This window comes from Chinchilla lanigera, unplaced genomic scaffold, assembly GCF_000276665.1.
Source record: "Chinchilla lanigera isolate Chin_1 unplaced genomic scaffold, ChiLan1.0 scaffold00019, whole genome shotgun sequence".
NCBI lineage: Eukaryota > Metazoa > Chordata > Mammalia > Rodentia > Chinchillidae > Chinchilla > Chinchilla lanigera.
This window is the reverse complement of record NW_004955420.1, coordinates 8396025-8418217: the sequence shown is the minus strand read 5'-3', so window position 1 is coordinate 8418217 and position 22193 is coordinate 8396025. Positions and strand designations below refer to the sequence as shown.

The 22193-nt window shown below is 34.5% G+C and overlaps 1 protein-coding gene across 1 annotated transcript in view; it reads right to left on the bottom strand.

The window, feature by feature from the left end:
• Pik3ca (phosphatidylinositol-4,5-bisphosphate 3-kinase, catalytic subunit alpha) overlaps positions 1-22193 on the bottom strand; it is a gene marked incomplete in the record, with an annotated part of 71610 nt that overhangs the window by 8807 nt on the left and 40610 nt on the right. The window contains 13 exon segments of the mRNA XM_013513381.1: positions 1255-1426; positions 2861-2964; positions 3171-3335; positions 3640-3721; positions 5021-5145; positions 9030-9164; positions 9251-9403; positions 9933-10038; positions 15789-15874; positions 17125-17370; positions 18335-18585; positions 19871-20080; positions 20612-21039. Of these exon segments, the coding sequence (XP_013368835.1) occupies positions 1255-1426; positions 2861-2964; positions 3171-3335; positions 3640-3721; positions 5021-5145; positions 9030-9164; positions 9251-9403; positions 9933-10038; positions 15789-15874; positions 17125-17370; positions 18335-18585; positions 19871-20080; positions 20612-20963 (2187 nt within the window).

The following is a 22193-nucleotide window of genomic DNA, read 5'->3' as shown; positions in this document are numbered from 1 at the left end:
AAATCTAGTCATCACTGACCAGGCAGCTCTTCCTCATGTGAAGGTACTTTTTCATCACTGTCAACTGTAATGTCAGCATAGTGCTTCACTTTATCATTATGATGATAAAATACAAAATCACTCAAAGTAATTGCCTTTGTGTTCCTTATCACAATCTCATTTAAACCAACAATGACATAAGTAATGAATTTCATGTTGCTAATTAAGCCATTTTATCATAGCTAATCTGTGATAGAAAAAACTACACAAAATACACACCTGTTTACAAATATATTTAATACCTAATTTCTTTTTTCTTAGCTCACACTACAAATGTAATAAGTTTTATTCTTTTGAAGCAGCCTAGTGCCCTCTTACCCATTAATTCCAGCATCAGTAATAGTACTTTTTTCTAGTATTCTATATTTGAATTTGTTTACCACAACTTCAATGAAACCAATTCACATACTGTATGATATTAAGATTAATGGAACAACTTTTTTTTAGATTAATAGAGCAGTTTTCTTTTGAAGTTGGTTTTTCCTTTGAGTAGTATTAATGAAGATGATGGGAAAATCCCTTCAGTGCTGGCAGTTTCTGTTTCCTGCCCTTGGAGTACTCACTACTAAACTGGCATTTCTTCCCTCCCATTTCATTGGGGTGAGAAACGGTCTTCCTTTTCACTCTAGAGTATGCTGAATTTAGGACTGGTAGATCAGACTGAACAAGGGAAGGGAATGGGGAAAAAGTCTTGAAAAAACTATATTTCATACTGCTTGGCTAGAATGCAGATGATTACAGTGTGTGACACGTTTACTGAGGGGCTTTGAGTCCATTTTGAACTTAAAAATGTAAAAGCTCATCTCTTTCCACTTTTTTTCAGGGTCATTACTAAGATAATGAATAAGGAAAGAATCATTTTAAATGCTTAAGAGCTCTATAAAAAGAAAAAAAGGAACGTACAGATACTTATATTTACCGGGCACCTCTCACACTCTAGGGATTATGCTAGGTACTTCACACAGTTCATATAATTTAGTTCTCGCAACAACTGCATTGTCAAAATACTACTGTCATCTTTACAGGTAAGGAAAATGAATCCTAAGAGCGCAACAATGTATGTGACATTATATAGCTGCACTGGAAGCCAGTGGAACCTGGTTCCAACTCGTAATCTGTCTGAATCCAAGAACCACAATCTGCATAAATACTGGGCTCTGAAACAACCCTGTCCCACTGCAATGAGAAGAGTCGCACAAACGAACAGACACACACCTTTTGCGTCTCATCCTTCTTCTCCTGTTTCAGAATGTCAGTTAAGTTAATGAGCTTTTCCATAGCCTCAACTTGCCTATTCAGGTGCTTCAGATACATCCCACAGGCCCGACAATAGGACTCCAGAAGCAGGCCGAATCTTTGACTAACTGTTTTATTGTGCATCTCAGATCTAAAAGAACAGGGCAAGATTTAAACAGATACATGTATGCACATGCAGACAGAAATATACACCTACATAAACATGTATGTGTGTTTATACAATCTTTTTAAAGAAAATGAGAACATCTATTTTAAAAATCCAATAAATGTTACAATCATACCAAGAATAAAATGATTTAAAACCTACCATTTAGAAGAAAGCAAATGAGGTAGTTCATGGACATGTAAATTTAACAGACAACTAATTTTTTCTAACTATGCTTTTATTCACTGACAGTATAAGGTATAAATATGAAAAAGGGAAACTGGACAGAGAAACAGTAAAATATACAAGGAGGGAGCAAACAGCTTAATGGATACTCCCTGACACACATGTTCATACTGTGCTATCTCTAAATTTATCTTATATCTAACTTCTAGGTCATTTATTTGTAATGTTAAAATTTAAAAACTATTAGACACAATCCATTTCTAAATATATTAAAAGTACATGGTTTATGATCTTTAAATGTATCAAATATACCTCATTCTATAAAATATTCTTATTCTTAATTGGCTTATTTGCTTCTCAATTCCAAGGTTAAGATTTTTATTTATATTGGACATTTTAATCTATAAATACAATGAGACCTATGGTGACATTAATTTGCACCTAAAACATTTTTACTTAGTTTAAAGTCGTATCAAACCTTTAAAAATATTTCTTTCCGCTCTCATTCATATATAAAACTCAGGGTTATTTTCTGTTTGCTTTTGAGACAGGGTCTCGCTATGTAACTCCGGCTGGCCTTGAATTCACTATGTAGCCCAGGTTGGCCTCGAACTCTTGGAGATCCCCCATTTCAGCTTTCTGAGTGCTGGCGTTATAGGTGTTAAAATTCAGTTTTGACTTTTACTTCGTATTTCATTTCAAAGAGAAAAACAGAGCAGTTCATCACTGGCTATCTATATCTATATATAGATACACACACACACACACACACACACACACACACGGTTTTTCAGGGTCTCACTATGCTGTTCAGGCTGCCCTTAAACTTGTGGTTATCTGCCTGCCTCAGCCTCCCAAGTGCTAGGCTTACTAAACTGCGCCACCATGCTTGGCTACAATATATTTTCAATATGGAAATCTATTTCAGCCAAACTAAAAGCATGTAATACATATTTGTACATTATTTATTTTGTCTTTTTGAGACAGGGTCTCACTGTGTAGGTCAGGCTGGCCTTGAGCTCACTCTGTAGCCCAGGCTGGTCTTGAACTCGCAACGATCCTCCTGCCTCAGCTTCCTGAGTGCTGGGATTACAGGCATGTGCCACAACACCCAGCTGTTTGTACATTTATTAAGAAAGCAAGTGATATACAGTGTGTGTGTGTGTGTGTGTGCGTGTGTGTGTGTATACATATATATATAAAGAATTGAGTGGGGGAGATAATTTGACTTACTTTAAATGCCAAAAGAAAAAGTGTCCAATCCTTTGATTTGTTAATGCTTTCTTGAGTAAAAATCTCACAAGCAGATTATCCAAGTATTGCTCATATTTTAGGACCTGATTAATTAAAAGAACAAAAACTCAAATAAATTAGCATCCATTTCTGCATGGCTGCATTTAAAGAAAAAATTACAAAGTATATACTATTGGTAATAAAATGGATTTTTTTTTAAAAAATCATACAACTGCTGAAGTTAGTAAAGTAACCTGGAAACTACATATATTTGGAATGAAGTATTACTTTCTGTTTTACATTATTTTACCTGTACTAGCTGGATTAGGTACTGAGAAAGTTTGTCATCTGTCAAGTATTTTTCCAAGCATCGAACAGCAAAACCTCGAACCATTGGGTCTGGGTAATTACAGTCCAGAAGCTCCATTGCTTGCTCAGGTTTGATTGGGGGCCAGTCTTTTACTAAGCAGTACATCTGTGTATGAGAAAGAAAAAAAATCGTATTTACAAAGCAAGGTCAGTTGTGAATGAACACACTAGTTGATTTTTTACTTCTGATTTTAAAATTAGTTAAGATTTAAAAAACCTGCCTTAATATCTACAGTACTAATGAGTTTTATCTGTAGAAAGGATGTGAATGACATTTTTTTCTATCACGTTACCATAATTAGCAGTCTATTCCACCTTTTAAATTTATGAACATTTTCTGATAGAAAACAATTTGGGTGACATACTAGTTTAGTGCAATGTCTTTTAAGGAATATGAGCCATGCATTTACCTGAGCTACTTCATCTCTAGAATTCCATTTAACGGACAGAAGCAATTTGGGTAGAATTTCAGGGATAGTTACACAATAGTGTCTGTTGGAAAAGACAAAAGAAAAAAAGTACTTTCATGTTATTCAAAAGACCTAGAGGTCTAACTCTTTATGCATTCTTTCAGAAGTTCTAAAGTTTTTTTTTTAGCATTACCAGCCTTTTTAAAAATAAAAACAAATCAGTACTTAATAATATATCTGTGTATTATCTACATATGTACTTAGTAAGTATATATGGCAAAGAAAATAAAAGGAAATCCAAGTGGAGAAAAAATGCTTAAATTTAGTTGACAATTAAGAGAAATTATGAATATACATTATACCACTCTTTAGATTGCTCAGACTGTTATGCAACTGGAACCCAGAGCCATGATTTCTGCTGAGGTTACTGGACAAAACATGTTTTAACAATTTTCTGCACAAATGTATTGAAACTGCTTTGTTAAATATACCAAGTAGTTACAAGTAGCGAGACAATTTTTGCCTACGTGAAAACAGGCATTACAGTATTATTCTGAGGAAGTTTAAGAAAAACAGAAAAATGGAAGACAATTCCAGAAAATTATAATATTTAAGACCAATGAAATACCTAATTGGTCTAGAATTACATGAAGTTTTTTCCTTGAATTTTATTTTTAAAAATCCTTAAAAAGTCCTAAGAGAGTTTTTAAAAGCCTTCAGGGCTTAGAGTAATAGTGGGTGAGTGATTAGCATGCCAACTACTTTAAAATTCAATCCCCAGTGTCAATAAAAACATGGAAAAAGTGGGTGTGGTGATACACACCTATAATCCCAGCACTTTGGGAGGGTGAGGCAACAGGACTGCAAATTCGAACCTAGCTTGGGGAACTGAGCCAGACTCTTGTTCCAAAACAAAATAAAAAATATGAGCTGGGCATGGTGGCGTGTGCTTGTAATCCCAGAACTTGGGAGGCTGAGGTAGGAGGATTGCTTCGAGTTCGAGACTAGCCTGGGCTACAAAGTAAGCTCAAGGTCAGCCTGAACTGCATAGTGAGACCCTATCTCAAAAAGACAAAAAACAAAACAAAAACAAAATAAAAAATATGGCTGGGACTATAGCTCAGTCTCAAGGCCCTGGGTTCAATCCCTATTACTGGGGAAAAATGAAATATTACAAGCTTTCAATGAGTAAAATAAGTATCAATGGAGCACATCTTTCTAGAAATATTAATCTATATACATAGTTTTTAAAAAGTCAGTACAAAATCATGTAAATTATGCTTTATTTACCATATTAGGCATGGTAGAAACATGGCATGTTCAACCAAAGTCAGTCCTTTCTTCTATAATAAAAAACAAGAATCTCCATATTAACACAAACCTGTGACTCCACAGAAAATCTTTCTCTTGCTCAGTGATTTCAGACAGAGGGTCTCGTGTACAAATTGCTCGGAGCTGTTCTTTGTCATTTTCTCTTAATTCATTGTCTCTAGCTAGTCTGTTACTCTGTAAAGTAAAGTAATATCTTACGTGGGTTTCTTTGTCATACACATCTTTCCCTAGATTAATTTTCAACAAACTTTACATTGCTTATTAACTGTTATAAAATACTCTCATCTTAAAACTTCATTTTTAGGGATACAGAAAAACCAATTTAAGTACATATTTGCAGAACAAATCTGATCATATACATGGTTAATATTACTACCAACCACAGTCAGAACAGTAACTGCCAAAGTGAAATCAGGGAGAAGGCCAGACTGGGATACCAGAGGACGGCAGTGAGTCACTTCCTCTTCCTTCTGATGAGACCCCTTCCTAGTATCCTGTTAACTAACCTGCTAGTAGGATTTCTGGTACAAAAGAATGAGAAACAGTAAAGTAACAAAATAAAAATTTAAACTTTTATGTTTCTTGCTTGAATTCAACTTCTAACTGCTGTGAGGCTTTCAAATTTAAAAGTAAGAACAGGTAGGAGAAAAAAGGGGATGGAATACCCCACTAAAACACTGTACCCTGTACTCTGAATACTATAAACAAATTTAAAAGATAGTAATGCAACCTTCTGTTTAATTCCAAGTCATGTATCTATTCCCTTTAAATATACTTAGATTAACTGGAGAATGAGCAGGTATAAATGCATATTAACATTATACAAAAAAATATTGCCAGCCATTTCTAAAGTTACAAATGAAAACAGCCACACAACTGGACTTTTATTTATTTATTTTTTGGCTTTTTTTTGAGACAAGAGTATTGCTATGCAGTTCAGGCTGGCCTTGAGCTCACTTGGCAGCCCAGGCTGGCCTCAAACTCACAATGATACTCCTGCCTCAGCCTCCCGAGTCCTGGGATAACAGGCGTGTGCCACCATGCCCGGCGTGACTGGACTTTTATACAGTTAGTTTATTCAAAGGCATGAAGAAATACTACTTGCACATATTTACTCAAAATTTGTTAAATGTGTACTGTTTTCCTTCTCCTAGTCTTGTTGTTGGAGTTATAAAACAGTAAAAGACCCTGCACTGACACAGCCTCCTTTCTAGAGGGAAATCAAATAAGAAAGAAAAATATTAGAGACCCTCTGAGCATCTAATGCCTAATTTGTATCTCAATGACAAGAAGTGGTCCACAGTAAGATCACGGACAGACAAATCCAGATGGAGGAAACAGTGCAAAAGCCCCACGGAAGAACAAGCTGGACCTGACAGGAGAGAAGGAAGGGAGTCAACTGGCCCAGTGTCCAGTGCTGAAGAAGGGAGAGATGGGAGAAGGAGAAGTTAGTACAGGTGAGATTGGCCGTCAGGCTAGAAAGGTTCAATTTTACTTGCAGTGAGAGCTATTTAAAGGATGAATCTGATTTCTTTCTGAAAGATTATTCTGGTTGCTCGATGGAAGAAGAGGGGACAGTTAGAAGCCACTCCAAAGTCTGGCCAAGAGGTAATAAATGCTTCACCCCACATTTACAGGAAAAGGAGCCATTACTGTTTGTCATCTGGGTCCAACAGACTGTACTATTATTTATTTATTTATTTTTTTTGGTTTTTCTCCGGTACCGGGAACCGAACTCACGACTTTGCACTTGCCAGGCAGGTGCTGAGCTAAATCCCCAGCCCCTATTTACTTATTTTTGATACAAAATAATTTATGGAAAGATAAAGTAATGATGAAATACAATTTTGTTAGATACTTTAAAAGAATTGAGACATAGTAAAACCAAATTTTTATTCATATTGTCCTTGTTTTGAAATACATCACTGTCAAACTGTAAACTACATTGAAAATGGAACACTTTTGAAAAACTGATGGCCCATAATTTTAAAGATGGGCTATTTTCTTTACTCAGTAATTGCAAATTTCCATTTTTTATACTCATAAACACCAAACAGAATGATTAATCCATGGAGGTTTTTTTTTTTTTCCTCCGGTACCGGGAACCGAACTCACGAGCTTGCGCTTGCCAGGCAGGCGCTTTGCCGCTGAGCTAAATCCCCAGCCCCCTAATCCATGGAGTTTTAAAAATTTCTGTATCACCCTTTTCATTCTGGTCACTTTTTGTACACACCTACCTTCTGTATTTACCCATTCAGAAGTGTAAATAAAAGTAAATATTGGTGTGTAGCATCATTAAAGATTGGAAGAACACTGTAAAACACAACTCAAGTTCTTGTCATAAAATCTTATCAGAGTAAAGTACTCGCACTGAATTACTAACTGAATTTGAGTATCAAATTTCTTATTTGTCCTCAGAAATGTGTTGCTCATTCACTGTTATCATTAGTTTGAGAAAACTCACATAGGATAGTATCTGGCATTTCATTTACATGATAAATTTCATCATCATCATTAGAGTACAGAGCAGCAGTTCTCAGTTGGGGTGATTTTCCCTTTTAGGTCCTAGGGACCCTGGTAATGTCTAAAGACATTTCTGACTGGCACCGCTTGGTGTGGTGATGGTCCTGGTGTTTACCAGGGTAGAGGCCAGGGAGGCTGCTGAACTAGCCTGCAGTGTGCTGGGCATCTCCTCCAACAAAGAACTGTTTGGCCTAGAATGGAGAAACACCGCTTTGGAGTCTTACTATCCATCTCTGTATTCCTACTATGATTTATCTAGTAACTGTATTATATCTTCCTCTATAATTTGCTTCTTTTTAGGTATATAGGTATACCTATATAATTACAGGTATTTATACCTATATAGTTTGCCCATGTTATGGGTATAAAGTGAAAAATTCAGCTCACTGAAAGCCTAAAAAAACCCCAAAGGGGAGAAAAACCTATGAAGATGGTGTTTCAGACTGCTTTTATACCCCTAGAAAGATGTTGCAAGTCACCAAGCAATGAAATAAGAAAACTGATTATGTAATAGTGATGATTTATTTCACTGTCGTATCATCCTTCTAGGCTATTATATACTTTTATATCTTCATGTTATTTAGTATTTTTTTAAAGCATAATTAGCAGTAACTAGTGAATAAGGAATAAGGAATTCTAAGAAAGACTATAGGTCATAAAATATCAAAACTTACAAAGAGCCACTATTACTCAAAAAAGAAACTCATACCTTTTACATTGTATATGCAGGAAAATGTTACATTATTCAATTTACAAAAGCAATGGGCAAATTTCTTGCTGGGCTATAAACTGAAAGTTCCTCAGTGCAGTATTCTACGGTGCTTCTTGGTGCTGCTATTACCTGCCTGGGATAGGCGTACTTGAAGACCTCTTGGCCCAATATTCATTGGCTGGTCTATCTTTAACCCACCAATTTGTCCGTGAGACGTAAGGGACAATTAATGGTCTTTGAACCCAGTTATGTTATGGTTCTGAAGTTAAGGACAATACTGGATAACTAGATCAAATATAGCGAAAACTGCTATTTCCTCTACACCACGGCTCAATTAACACCACATTTATACTTCAGTCTCCACTGCAAGGTTACCATCTCAGGGACGGTTTTCCCAGACCCAATCATGTATTAGCCCACGCCCTGCAAAACTGCCCTCTCCCAGTTAGTTGTTTTTTTTTAATTGCACTACTGTCTCTTCCTTCATGGCACTTTCATGATTTACAACCTTATGTTTCTGCTTATGTCTGTTTTATGTCTGCTTTCACCATTAGACTGAATCGTCAGTGGAGATTTATTTACTTCACACTTCATTATCGAGTACTTCTCTTAGTGTTTTACATATAGCTGGCATTCAATAAATACTGATATGAATGCAGACAAGCTAGGGCTCCAAATAAGCCAAGAAGAAACAGCTGCACGCAAAGTATTAGCACACAGAAAATTTTATCCTCATACTTAAGCCACTATAACTAAAATACACAAAACTTTGTCTGCATACAGATTAAAACTGATACTTCAGAAACTCAGCGACTTTCCTTACCAGTCCTGCATGTGAATAACTAAATCCTGCTTCTCGGGATACAGACCAATTTGCATGCTCTTCAATCACTGACATATCTGGAAACTTTACCACACTGCTGAACCAATCAAACTCCAACTCTAAGCATGGAGTTTCCTAAGAGATGGAAGAAAAGTTAATATATATGTTGTAGCTGACTGTCATTAAAAAAGAAAAAAAAATTATGATAATAAAAAGCTTACTTTATTTGGATTTGACCCAGTAACACCAATAGGGTTCAGCAAGTCTTCTAATCCATGAGGTACCGGCCAAAGATTCAAAGCCATTTTCCCAGATACTAGAGTGTCTGTGTAATCAAACAAGTTTATATTTCCCCAGGCCAATGGACAATGCTCCTTAAAAAGCAAAGAAAAATGTTCACTAATCTAGGGATTAAATTATAAAATGCATTTCAAAACACTTTTTTCCTAGAAAGGAGAATTCAACAACTGTCTCTATAATAACTGGGATATAAAATCTACCAAAAGCCATTTCTCAAGATTTAAGCACTTTCTTGCCTTTTTCTATTTGAAATTAGATATATTTTAATTATAAATAGAAAATGTGAAACAAAAGAGGTACAATACATATTTGCATTCAATCACTGTTATGCAGTCATTTTTTGCATTTGGGACATACTCATCATTATGAGTATTATACTCATCATTACTCATAACACTCATCATTACTCATTATTATTTGGGACATAACACTCACTATTATTTAGGACCTAATACTCAAGTTCTTCTAAGATAGTCTTCTGTCATGTTTTTATTTATTAAAAGCTGTAACAGGTCTGACCTATTATCTGTGAGAACACTCAATCAGAGGTGTAATTAAGAGATTTTGGCGGTGGTCATAATTGCTCCTCCTGAAATACTTTACCTCTTTAGCACCCTTTCGGCCTTTAACAGAGCAAATGGAAAGGCAAAGTCGAGCAGCACGAGGAAGATCAGGAATGTATATATCATAATTCAGCCATTCATTCCACCTATGCAAAATTATAAAAAAAAAAGAACTTACCAAAATAAGAGGGGAAAAGAGCTTTGCCCAGAGTATAAAAGCGACTTCTATAAATTATCAAGAAATGAAAAACAGGCAAGTAATTGACTGGGACAGGCACTTTAAGAGCTCATACTGAAATGACCAATAAATATGAAAAACTAGGCTATGTTATTTTCATATAGACAATGAAAATTAAAATCTCATGAAGCTGTCACTACACATAAGAATGGCTGAAACTGAAACGTCTAATGATACTAAGGGTGGTAAGAATATTTTGTAGTAATAGTGAAGCTCATACACTAAAAGTGGGGGTATAATTTGTTAGAGTCAAATCAGAAAGCACAATCTATTAAAAGTGAATATATAAATGTCTTATGATCCAGCTTCATCTCTAGGAATAAAATCACAGAAATGTGTATATTTGTGTGTAGAACACTAATAGCAAAATTATTTATAATATCCTCAAACTACAAATAATCAAATGTCCAAGAGCAGAACAGGTAAATTATAGTACATATATTTATATAATGGAACATTACACAGCAATAAAAATGAACAAGTTACTAACATAATGGATGAAATCCTACAAACATGGTCAGCAAAATAGTTTAGTCATAAAAAATGCCTATTCTTTGAGTCCAGTTATATAAAATTTAAAATGGGCAATACTAGCCCAAAATTATATAAATCAGGGTAGTGGCTACCTCTAGGTAGGAAAAAATGTTGTCAGATTGGTAATGAACATAAGGGTAGGCTTTTAGACGCTGGTAAATGTTTTATTTTTTGACTGGTATACTGGCTACATGAATATTCACTTTGTGATAATTCACTGAACTGAACAATTATGATTTGTTTGCTTTTTACATGCATATGCGCTATACCTCACTAAACAAAAAAACTAAGAGTTGCCGTCATAAAAAGTTAAACAGAAAAGGAAAATTATACAAGATAAAATTATAATTCCTTAATTTGATTAAATTACTTCTATACATAATATAGTTTTATTCAGGATAATTCACTAATCCAAATAAATCAGTATGAAAATAAAAGATCTATAGGAAGAATGTACGTACTTGAATTTTAAAATAACTACTTCATAAGAAGTAACAAAATTAAAGGAAGAATAAAATATTATAAAAAAAGTAATATGATTAAAATTTATTTGAAGTTTTATAAATTCCCTCAACTTACAGGATGTTACAGATGAAATCATGTACGTATGTGAAGGACATGTTTGTAAAGAGTCATGTACAGTAAGTAGCTTTTTCCCCTCTCAACATTATAAAACAATGGGTAAAGCATACAACAATGGATTCAGAATGACTGCTTCGAGTTGAATCTTGTTCCCACTATGTCACTAAGTGTGTTGTGTTGCCTTATATTGTTTTTCATCACCTTGGTGAAGTGGGACTAAAATAGTTACCTACCCTGAGAAGGTTGTTTCTTTCTCATAAGATTAAATGACATAAGTAAAGGGATTAAAACTTATGTAAAATGATTAAAACAATGCCTTGAACAAGAGTAAAAGTTCAGGTGTTACATACTATTAACTTGAAAATTTTTCACTTGGCTTGTGATGGTTAACCTTAACTGTCAAGCTGATTGGCTCGGGAATTACCTAAGGGATTATTACTTCTGGGTATGTCTGCATGGGTCAGTGAAGTATGAACTTGAGTACTACATCTGGCCCCTGAACCATTCCTCTGGCCTGGTTTCCCTGCTCTGCCTTCTGGCCATGGTGATCTGGGCAGCTCTGTTATGCTATGTCCTTCAGCCATGGTGTTGCTGCTTGAAGCTAGCTGACCATGGACTAAACCCTCTGAAACTATGAGCCCTGTAAGGCCCTCTTCCTTTAAGCTGTGGGTCAGGGTATTCTGTCCAGCAATGGGAAAGCCAACTAACATATGGCTTCTTCATAATTTTAATTTATCCTTAAAGTACAAATAAAACAAGTTTTAAGATACAGAAATTTTATTTTTGATTAGTCAAACTAATGGACAGACTTTATAAAATAAGTTTTATTTATCTAATATCTTTGCTTAAACAAAGACTGAAAAGTATCATCCATTTATAGTAAAAAGACTTCTATTTAAAGTGGAAGAATTTGGCAACAATTCTAAAGGAAAAAAATGCTATTATAGAAATCTAGGAGGAGGAAATTGTTGGAATTAGTAAGCCTGCAGTTGTTTTTAAAAAAAAAAAAAAAATTAAAGGTACATCTACTTAAATTTATCTAAGACATTTCTAAATCTCTAGAATTGCTCACAAAATAATGGGAAGTATTCTATATACACACAAAGAGAACTATTCCCTATGAATCTAGCACTATACTAATAAAACAAAGTATGATTTGCTTTCACTCTAAATCCATCCATTCAGCATGCACATGCATGCACAAACACACAAATCAAGTTTTTTTTTCAAGAAATGGACACATACACACATGGATACATACACACTCCAAATTGATTTTAATTCTGAGAGATACTGGTATATCAGCAGCCCTTTTGAGGTGCTTTTTTTTTTTTAAGGGAGGGTCTCAATGAGATCTCTAGGCTGACCTGACACTTGTAATCCTTCTGCCTCAGCCTTTGAAGTAGCTTGGACTACAGGTATATGTCACCATACCTGCCTGAGGTACTGGTACATTTATGATAAAACTGTAATTTTTCTAGTGTAAGGAAAGCACAGATTTAGACCAAAATACCTCATTCAAGAGTTTTCAAATTTTACTTTTCTATCTTCCTAATAACTTCATATTTATTTATCTCTAATTTTATTTTTGTAAATATAGAAAAATTTAAAAATTTACTTAAATCCTCACACTACTTCCATAGGGACTTCATCTTTTAGATGAAGGAATTCTTGAACATAATCAAATATAGTCCTTTTTAACAATCCTAAAAGTCATTTCGAACCAGAATAGATCTAGAATAGCAAAGGCAATTCTCGGCAATAAAGGCAAAGCAGGGGGCCTCACAATCCCTGACTTGAAATTATACTATGAAGCTGCTACTGCGATAAAAAACAGTGTGGTACTGGCAAAAAAATTAGACCCAAAGATCAATGGAACAGATGAGAAGATGCAGAAACAACTCCAGACATACTTAGCCACCTTATCTTTGACAAAGATGCCAAACATTCACTGGAAGAGAGCATCTTTAATAAATGGTGCTGGAAAAACTGGCTCTGCACGTGCTAATGATTAAAACTGGACCCATATCTTTCACCATGCACTAAAACTAAATTTGAAAAGGCTCGAAGACCTAGATATTAAAACAGAAACATTAAATCTACTGGAAGACAGATTAGGGAAAACTTTTGAAGACACTGGTGTAGGCAATGACTTTATGAATACAACCCCAACTGCACAGGAACTATCACAAAGAACCAACAACTGGGATCTCATTACAAAGTTTTGCACAGTAAGAAAAACCAACAGAGTGAAGGGACAAACCACAATGTCAGAAAAAATGTCTGCCAGCTGTTCCTCAGACAAAGGATTACTACTGAGAACATACAAAGAGCTTGAAAACAATCAGACTTCCCAAATTTAAAGACCCAATCCAAAAATGGGCATTTGAGATGAATACACACTTCTCAGATGAAGACATACAAACACTAAATACATATATGAAAAAATGTTCAACATCATTGATCATTTGAGAAATGCCAATTAAAACAACACTGAGATTCCATCTCACTCCAGAAAGAATGGCTAGCATCCTGAAATCAACCAATAATAAACGCTGGAGGGGCTGTGGGGAATAAGTAACCCTTCTCCGGTATTGGTGGGAGTGAAGACTGGTACAACCACTGTGAAAATCAGTGTGGAGACTCCTCAAAAAACTAGGATTAGAGGTCTCATTTGATCCAGCTATTCCCCTTCTGAGTCTTTCCTGAAGAATTAAAAACACTGTACCATAGTGATATATGTGCACCCAAGTTTATAGCAGCACAATTTGCAATAGCTAGATCCTGGAAACAACCCAATTCCCCGTCAACTGAGGAATGGATAAAAAGATGTAGTCTTTAAACTGGAGACTTTTACAGGCAAATGAATACAACTTGAGACCACACTCGTAAGTGAAATAAACCAGATGCACGTGTATAAATATCATATTGTCTCACTGGTGTGAGAAGCTGAAAGAGTAAATAAGATCCAAAATGTACAACTGATACTGTAAAATGGTAAGAAACTTCAAAAGGAAAGAGAGGGCTGGGGAGTTAGCTCAGCGGCACAGGTGCCTGCCTGGCAAACACAAGGTCCTGAGTTTGATTCCTGGTAAAAAAAAAAAAAAAAGCAAAGAGAAACTTGGATGGGGGAATGGAGAAAAGAGGAAGGGAAAAGTAAACAAATACATATTTATATATATACACACAAACACATATATATAAAAGTTAAGATAATTATACTACTAATTTGTCTTAGTTCATCGAAAAGAAAGGTTTGTGCTAATAGTGTTTGGACAATTAAATGCTGGTATCTTGTACTCTTAGTAACTAATTTAAAGACAACAATACACAATGTAGTAACCATTGTTACTCTGCTACTATCTTGTTTTACAATTTTTTTTCCTCTTTAAATCCTCTTTAAATTTTTTTTCTTCTAAATGCACCTAATTTCATTTAAGGGGTCTTTGCTTGGAGTTTGTTGAACTCCTTGGAATGATACGCTTGTAGTTTTCACCAAATTTGCAAAATTTCTAGCCGTTATTTCCTCAAAGTATTTTTCTGTTCCTTCCACAATCAGTCCACTCAGTTTGTGACAGACTATCAGTATGACTAGGAAATAAAGTGCTGCTTTAGAAAAAACTGAGAAAGATCCTGGGGTTATTTATTGTCATAGCATAACTTCTAGCCTGAATGATGTACTTTCTGACCTGCAGTAGTTCAGGTAGGATAAGGAACTATTTCTCTTCCTCTGCAGAGAAGGCTACCATCTCTTTGAACTTTACCTGGGCTCTACAGGATGATCATCTCTAGCAATCCATCAAAAATGGGAACCTTCTCTTTATTCTCCTAGAAGTCAGTCTACGTTTGTTGTGTGTTTACTTCTGGAGAATTCATTAGTTACCTCCTGTGCTATTTTATATTGTTTATCTTCAATCTTCAGGACTAAGTTGAGTTTCCTTACAATATCACTGCTATTATATCCAGGGGTAGACTCTTTTTCCTCAAAAACTCTAGAGACTCAAAGAAACTGAAGGACAGCAGGCGTGTGACTTACACTGCATTAGATTTTTTTTATTATGTCTATGCAATAATGATTTAAAATGCTCACAATGCTTTCCTCTCCCCTTACAAAATTGATTTTTTCCAAAGACCCTTTGAAAAACTGAATACCATGAGTAAGGATTCTGAGAGTGATTTGAAGGAAACCACCAGGGTAGTTTGGCTCTGGTATTGTTTGACAACTCTTACTTCTTCACATAAAGAGAAATGGGGCTAAGAAAACAATATGCTAGCTTTTTAATCTAAAGCGGGGAGCCATCTATATAATAAGCATATTCTGTTCTCTCCTTTAAATAATGGGGATAATCAGAAAACTCTTCTGGATAAGATTTTAGTACCAATAAAGTGATCGATAATTATTTAACAAAAACTCCTTATGTTCTATATGTAAATGTCTGGTAATTTATATAATTTGCATAAAACTGATGATATAAAACATTTACAGTTCACATTCCTAATTATTAATAAGATCTTTGGAAATATATCCAAATACTGCCGTACCTAGGATTGGAACAAGGTACTCTTTGAGTGTTCACATTGTCACATAAGGGCTCTCCTCCGTGGTAGATACCCGTTCGAACATAGATCTAAAAAAAAAAAAGTGTATACAGAATGTACATTCATACAAATATACACATACTTAGAACCAAGTATCAGACAACAAAATAATGTAAGTAATATGAACAAGACAACCAATAAAAATTTTTATTTAGATACAATTTTTCTACTTTTCTTCACATATTTAATAAACTAATACTGACAAAGATTTCTCACCAAAATTTGCTACTGCCTTCAACTATTAATAACGATAGGCTATCAGGCCACTAATTAATACAGGCCTATGAGCCCTTCAAGCTAGGTACATAATTCAGCTTTTCATATGTTTAGAAAGATAAACTGAGTTGGGTGTGAGGACACATGTCTGTAATCTCAGCTCTTAGGAGGCTGAGGCAGGAGGACTGCCATGAGTTTGAGGCCATACTCAACTACATACTGAGACTGTCTCAAAAAACCAAAGTATAGTATGCATGGTGGCACACACTTGTAATTGCAGCACTTGGGAGGCTGAGGCAGGAGGATCGCTATGAATTCGAGGCCAGCCTGGGCTACAAAGTGAGTTCAAGGCCGGCCTAAACTACACAGGAAGACCCTGTCTCAAAACAAAACAAAACAAAACAAAACAAAACAAAACAAAACAAAACAAAACAATCCCCAAAGTGGACCAAGAGATGGAGGGGGAAGAAAATTGAGGGAAGGGGATGAAAAGAATTAAGATGTGTTATGCACATGTACCAGCTCCACGTGAGGGATGCAATCATTATGCACAGTAAACATGTACCACTAAAAGTAACAATTAAAAAAATTACAACTGAAGAAACAAAGAAAGGCTGTGGAAAAAAGAGAGACAAGTTGGTATACTGTGTATACTAGGTATGACGTAAAGCCTTTAACAGCTAGAACAGTGCCCAATTAACTGGAATTAACAGACTATCAAAAAGACTCACTTTAGAAAGGCGAAAGATTTATATGATCTGAAGAGAAACAAGAGTATAAAAGACTCACTTTAGATTAGACCAGGTTTTGCTGTCCAATGAATTCTACAAAACTTTTAGTTCTAAAAACTTAATGGATATTAGAATTACAAAAGACTGAAAGCTAAGTAAAAGCTAAGGCAGATAGAAACAAATAGAATTCATCACATATTTGTATATTGAGACTAAATTTTTTCTATTCATCTGAAAACATACTACAGGTCAACAGACTAGTATCCACCTCAATAAAAAGGTTTATGTAAAATGATTTCTATAGAAGAATATGCACCAACATTTGGCCTTACCTTATCAATGTCTCGAATATTTACATTTACATAAGTTGCACAAAGAATTTTTATTCTGAGTGCACTATTTATAACCCAAAGGGATTTTGTAGATGTTTCTCCATTCATATATGGGGTTGCTGTAGAGATGCGTCTGGAATAGGATGGCATTGTAAAACAGTCCATCGGCAGCTGAGAGTAAAGGCTTTCTTTAGCCATGAGCATCAAATTGGGCATCCTCCCAAGCATTATACAGCTTCTTATATACTGTAAGAGATGAAGCAGGAAGGGAATAAGCCATTTCCTGTAAAGTTTTTCATTTTAAAAGCAACATGTAAGAGTATTATGAGAATGCACATATTAATCTGTAAAGATGATAAAGAAGACAAACATTATAGACACCATATTTCTGAGTAGTTTCTTGTAACATTTAAAATAGTGAAATTTAGGAGTTAGGTTATAGCACAGATCAACCAAGTACTTGATATAAATTCTATATGTTAAAAAAAATAAGCTTTGGACAGTACAGTTCTATTCTTAACTGCCCCCCCACCCCGAAAAAGGATACTCATTGTAACAGGAAAGCAGGGTTATTTAGTAAGCCTCTGACATACTGCGGGCCTACTTGCTCTCCTGTCTAAACATTTCCTGAGAGACACTTGTTTTTTTAAAAATAATCAGGCAGACTCAGATTTATCAAAATATTCATAAAGTATTACACTGAGCTGAACTCTGAAATGTCAGAATAGAGATTTTTAAATATAAATGCTACTTTATTCATATTATAATAGCCGATGGTCTCTTCTATGAGCCCTACTGGACCATGAACAACCTGAAGGCCAGGACCTTGCTTTGTCCCGGCACTGTACTCAATACCTCCAAGAGTTCTTTCCCGTAGGTATTTAATGAATAGAAAAAGATAACAGGGAAGCATTAACAGTACATCTTCACAGCAGATCATAGATTTTTTGATATGTTTACTTTACACCCATTCCTATGCCACTGTTTGGAAGAGAATTAAATTCATGAAATACTCCATATTTTGATATTGTACAATTACCAACATTTTCAGTATCTAAAATTACATAATTACAGTAAAAAAAAAACTTGTAAATTTTATTTGCCTATGTTCATTATTTAATTTTCAAAACTATGTCCTAAAAATATAGCTATCGGGTCCTGTGATTACTTTTAAAATTTGAAATTAACATTCTTGAAACTTGTTACTCACCTTATACTGACTCAGGGGATATTTTTCTAGGAAGTATTCATCACATCCACACACTTTTAAAATATACTTGCCCTGATATTCTAAAACACAGAGTTTTAGTTGTTCAGAGGATAGCAACATACTTCGAGTTTTTTTCCTGATTGCTTCAGCAATTACTTGTTCTGGCACACAGTCATGGTTGATTTTCAAAGTATACTTCTGCTTGTCATTATTTGGAGAAACTATTACCCAAATCACCACAATTATTTGTCCTGTAATAGGAAAACATAGTTATGTAATCATCGTGTCTATTTCATTTTTCAAGAGACAAATTTCAAGAAGTATACACTATCCATTATTTAATCATAATCAGAAATGATTTCTAATCAACCTAATTAAATATAAGTAAATATCTGGAAGAAACTGGAAAATTTCACTGATATAGTTGCCAGACCATGCCTAAATTCTCCTTGGTCTTATGTCAAAGCACATAAAACTGGGGTTAGTGGGTTACAAGTACCTGAGACCAAGCTAATTTCCATTTTAAACTGTATGACATATTTCACGGCTCAAGGTGGTTTCAAAGAGTCAGCAGTGCCTAATGTAAAACACTACGGGAAATAGAGAAAGAATCAATGAAGGCTTAAAGATGCTCAATCAAAATGATGGAAAAGATGGGAATAAAAGTTTCAGAAGATGAGGAGGAAAGAGGAAACAGACCTTCCAATTTTTTGTTGTTAAGATTAATTAAGTCAGGAGACCATACCTATAACCCCACAAAAATGTGAAAATGGAAAGATTAAAACCAGGTGCACTACGTTCAGAGTTCAACTTCCTTATATGTGGGAAATTTTTCATAAAAAATGGAGAAAAGTGGAAAGAATATTCCCATTTTAAAATGTTTACTACAGTAGAATTTCAAAAGAACATATATTATACCGCATTAAACTACTAAGAATATTATGTATGTAACAAATATATCTTAATACTGTTCTGGTAGAACTTTATATTGAATACCATGTGAGAGTCAACCTAGTCTAAAAGTTCAAATTAGAAGTATTTACCTAATATATCATTTATTTCCAAAACAATACAGTTATCCATTCTCATGTAATTCTAGGAATCAGTACATTAAATGTTTAGTATATCCATGACTCATTATGATAGGAGTTATATCTAATATTAAGAAAAATTTTTCTTTGTATGTATAAGAACATATAAATGCTTCTTCTTATACTTGCTTTTATTTATAAAAAGATAAGCAGCTCTGATTCTTAGCATCATTAAAAAGACTGACTTTCAAACTCAAAGTTCTTCAGTTTTATTGGGATAAAAATCCAAGGGATCAGCACTATCTACACACAATTCATTTCATTAGTATTTATTGTACACAAATTGTATACTCAGTAATCAACCAAATCTTGTCAGTAGGCAACCTCTGTTTTCAAAAAGCTTATCATCTAGCTAAGACAAAAAAAAACTGTAAAAATACAAACAAAAATAAAGGAAGAACTGGTCACTATAGTAACAATTATAGTACACTGACAACTTTCTTACCTTTATCTAATTTATTGTATATGTGCTTTGGCAGTTCTGGTGAAGATTCTACATTTGGAGGATAGACATACATTGCTCTACTATGAGGTGAATTGAGATCCCTAAGGTCCACAGCTTCTTTACAAACATTCAGAATATTTCTTCGGAAGTCCTGTACTTCTGGATCTTTAACCATATCAAATTCACAAACTGGCATGCCGATAACAAAACCTTGAGAACATTATATAAAGAATGAATTATTCTATTACACGCATGTATGGACATGTTTCTTAGCAACAAGGAAATGTATAGATGTGGAAGGTCACAATAGAGGCAAGAAGTTTTCCTAGGTTAAAAAAACTCTAATGAATACATGTAGTAAGGTCTAAAGTATCTATATATGTGTGTGTGTGCGCGCGCGTGTGTGTGTATATAAAAATCAACATATTGTATTGCTATCCATATCAATTTTTTTTACAGAATAATAAAACAAAACTGAGATATAACAAATCTAAGTCTGCCCACATATGGTTATTTCTTAAAGAAGAGCTTATACAGTATCAGGGCAATAAAAATAAGTTTCACACTCAACAGCCAAAGACACTAGATTTATGAAGATATTTTACTAAGAAAGCTATTTAATATTGCAAAGGTATTGGTTCAGGCAAAAATATTTCAATAATGAGACAACAGTTAAGCTTTGTAGTTATTTGTTTTTTAGAATAGGATGAAAAAACATTTAGCTAAAAATGTATATCTTACCGATTTCTCGATTAAGGATCTTTTCTTCACGGTTGCCTACTGGTTCAATTACTTTTAAAAAGGGTTGGAAAAGCCGAAGGTCACAAAGTCGTCTTGTTTCATCAAAAAATTCTTCCCTTTCTGCTTCTTGGGTAACACTTACGAAAATGTAAGAAGATTCATCTTGAAGAAGTTGATGGAGAGGGTATTTTCTTGCTTCCTTAAATAGTTCGTGCTTTATAGTTATTAATGTAGCCTCACGGAGGCACTCTAGAGTCACGATCATTCCATTTGGTAGTAAACATTCCACTAGGATTCTGGGGGGCATCAAGTGGATGCCCCACAGTTCACCTGATGATGGTCGTGGAGGCATTGTTCTGATCCTTTGCAAGTTTTACACATAGAACTACTTTAAGTAATTAGATTTATGGCTGCTCCAAAGCAGTAACCTAAATGAAAAAAGAAAAACATCTTTTAAAAGTGAAAAAACTATAAAAGAATACATTTATGGCAATGCTAAATGTAAAAGTTTATTTCCCATAGTTTGTATAGGATAATGATTAATCTTAAATATTTTAATCAAGATTATTGCCTTAAATTATAGTAAAAATAATTGATTTTAGCACAGATTACGAAAGCTATTTGTATTTAATTAAAATAAAGTCATTAAAAACATATTTGAGTACATTTTCTAAGATCTCATCAAAAAGCTGAGGCTATGAGAATGAAAAGGTGCAATTCAAACTCAAATTCCTGAACCAATAGATTTGGTCCAGAAAGGATCTTAGGTCACAGGTTCATTACTCAGTTTAGAGCTAATAAAACCTACAGAAATCAAATCCTTTTCCTTTCTTACTTCTTATCCTCAACCTGTAGTAATGAGAAATCACAAGGCCAGCCTACCCTCCCTCCCTATATTAACTATATAGACTAAAAATAATGGATTTCATTTTGGCATATCTGTACACATATGTAGCATACCCTGATCATTTCTACACCGTGCTGCCCACCCTGTCCCTGTCTGCTTAACACTCTCTCTTCTACTTTTGTGTTGCTGTTTTCCCCACGAGTGCAAACTTGCAATATTTTAGGCCATTCTGTACAATTTAGGTATATTAAAGTACAACTTCGGTATATTCACAATATATATCTAGTATGTCAATGCATTTCCTTGAAGCCTGGTGGTGAACCTGCAGAGATGCATATACTTTATCAATGAATCCAGTTCTAATACCTTTAACTGAAATGAAATATTCTATACATAAATGGGACCCAATATGCTTCTGAAGTACAACACACCAACCACCTATATCAAGAACTTGTAAGATTTTTTTTTAAAAAATTAAGTGCTATTATTCTGAAGGCCTTTAATTTTTTTAGACTTCAACAACCTTGGGATTTTTTTTGAAGACACTATCAAAATCCACATAACCAAATTCTATTTCTTGCTATTTATGCTGATACTTTCTTTCACTCAGTAAGTTAAAATGTGAGAGTACCACAAAACAAAAGGAAAGCGAGATTCCAAAAGATTGAAATAAAAAACTAAGTTAAGCTAGAGAAATGAACCCCCCCCCAAAAAAAAGGCCTAGACAAACTACTG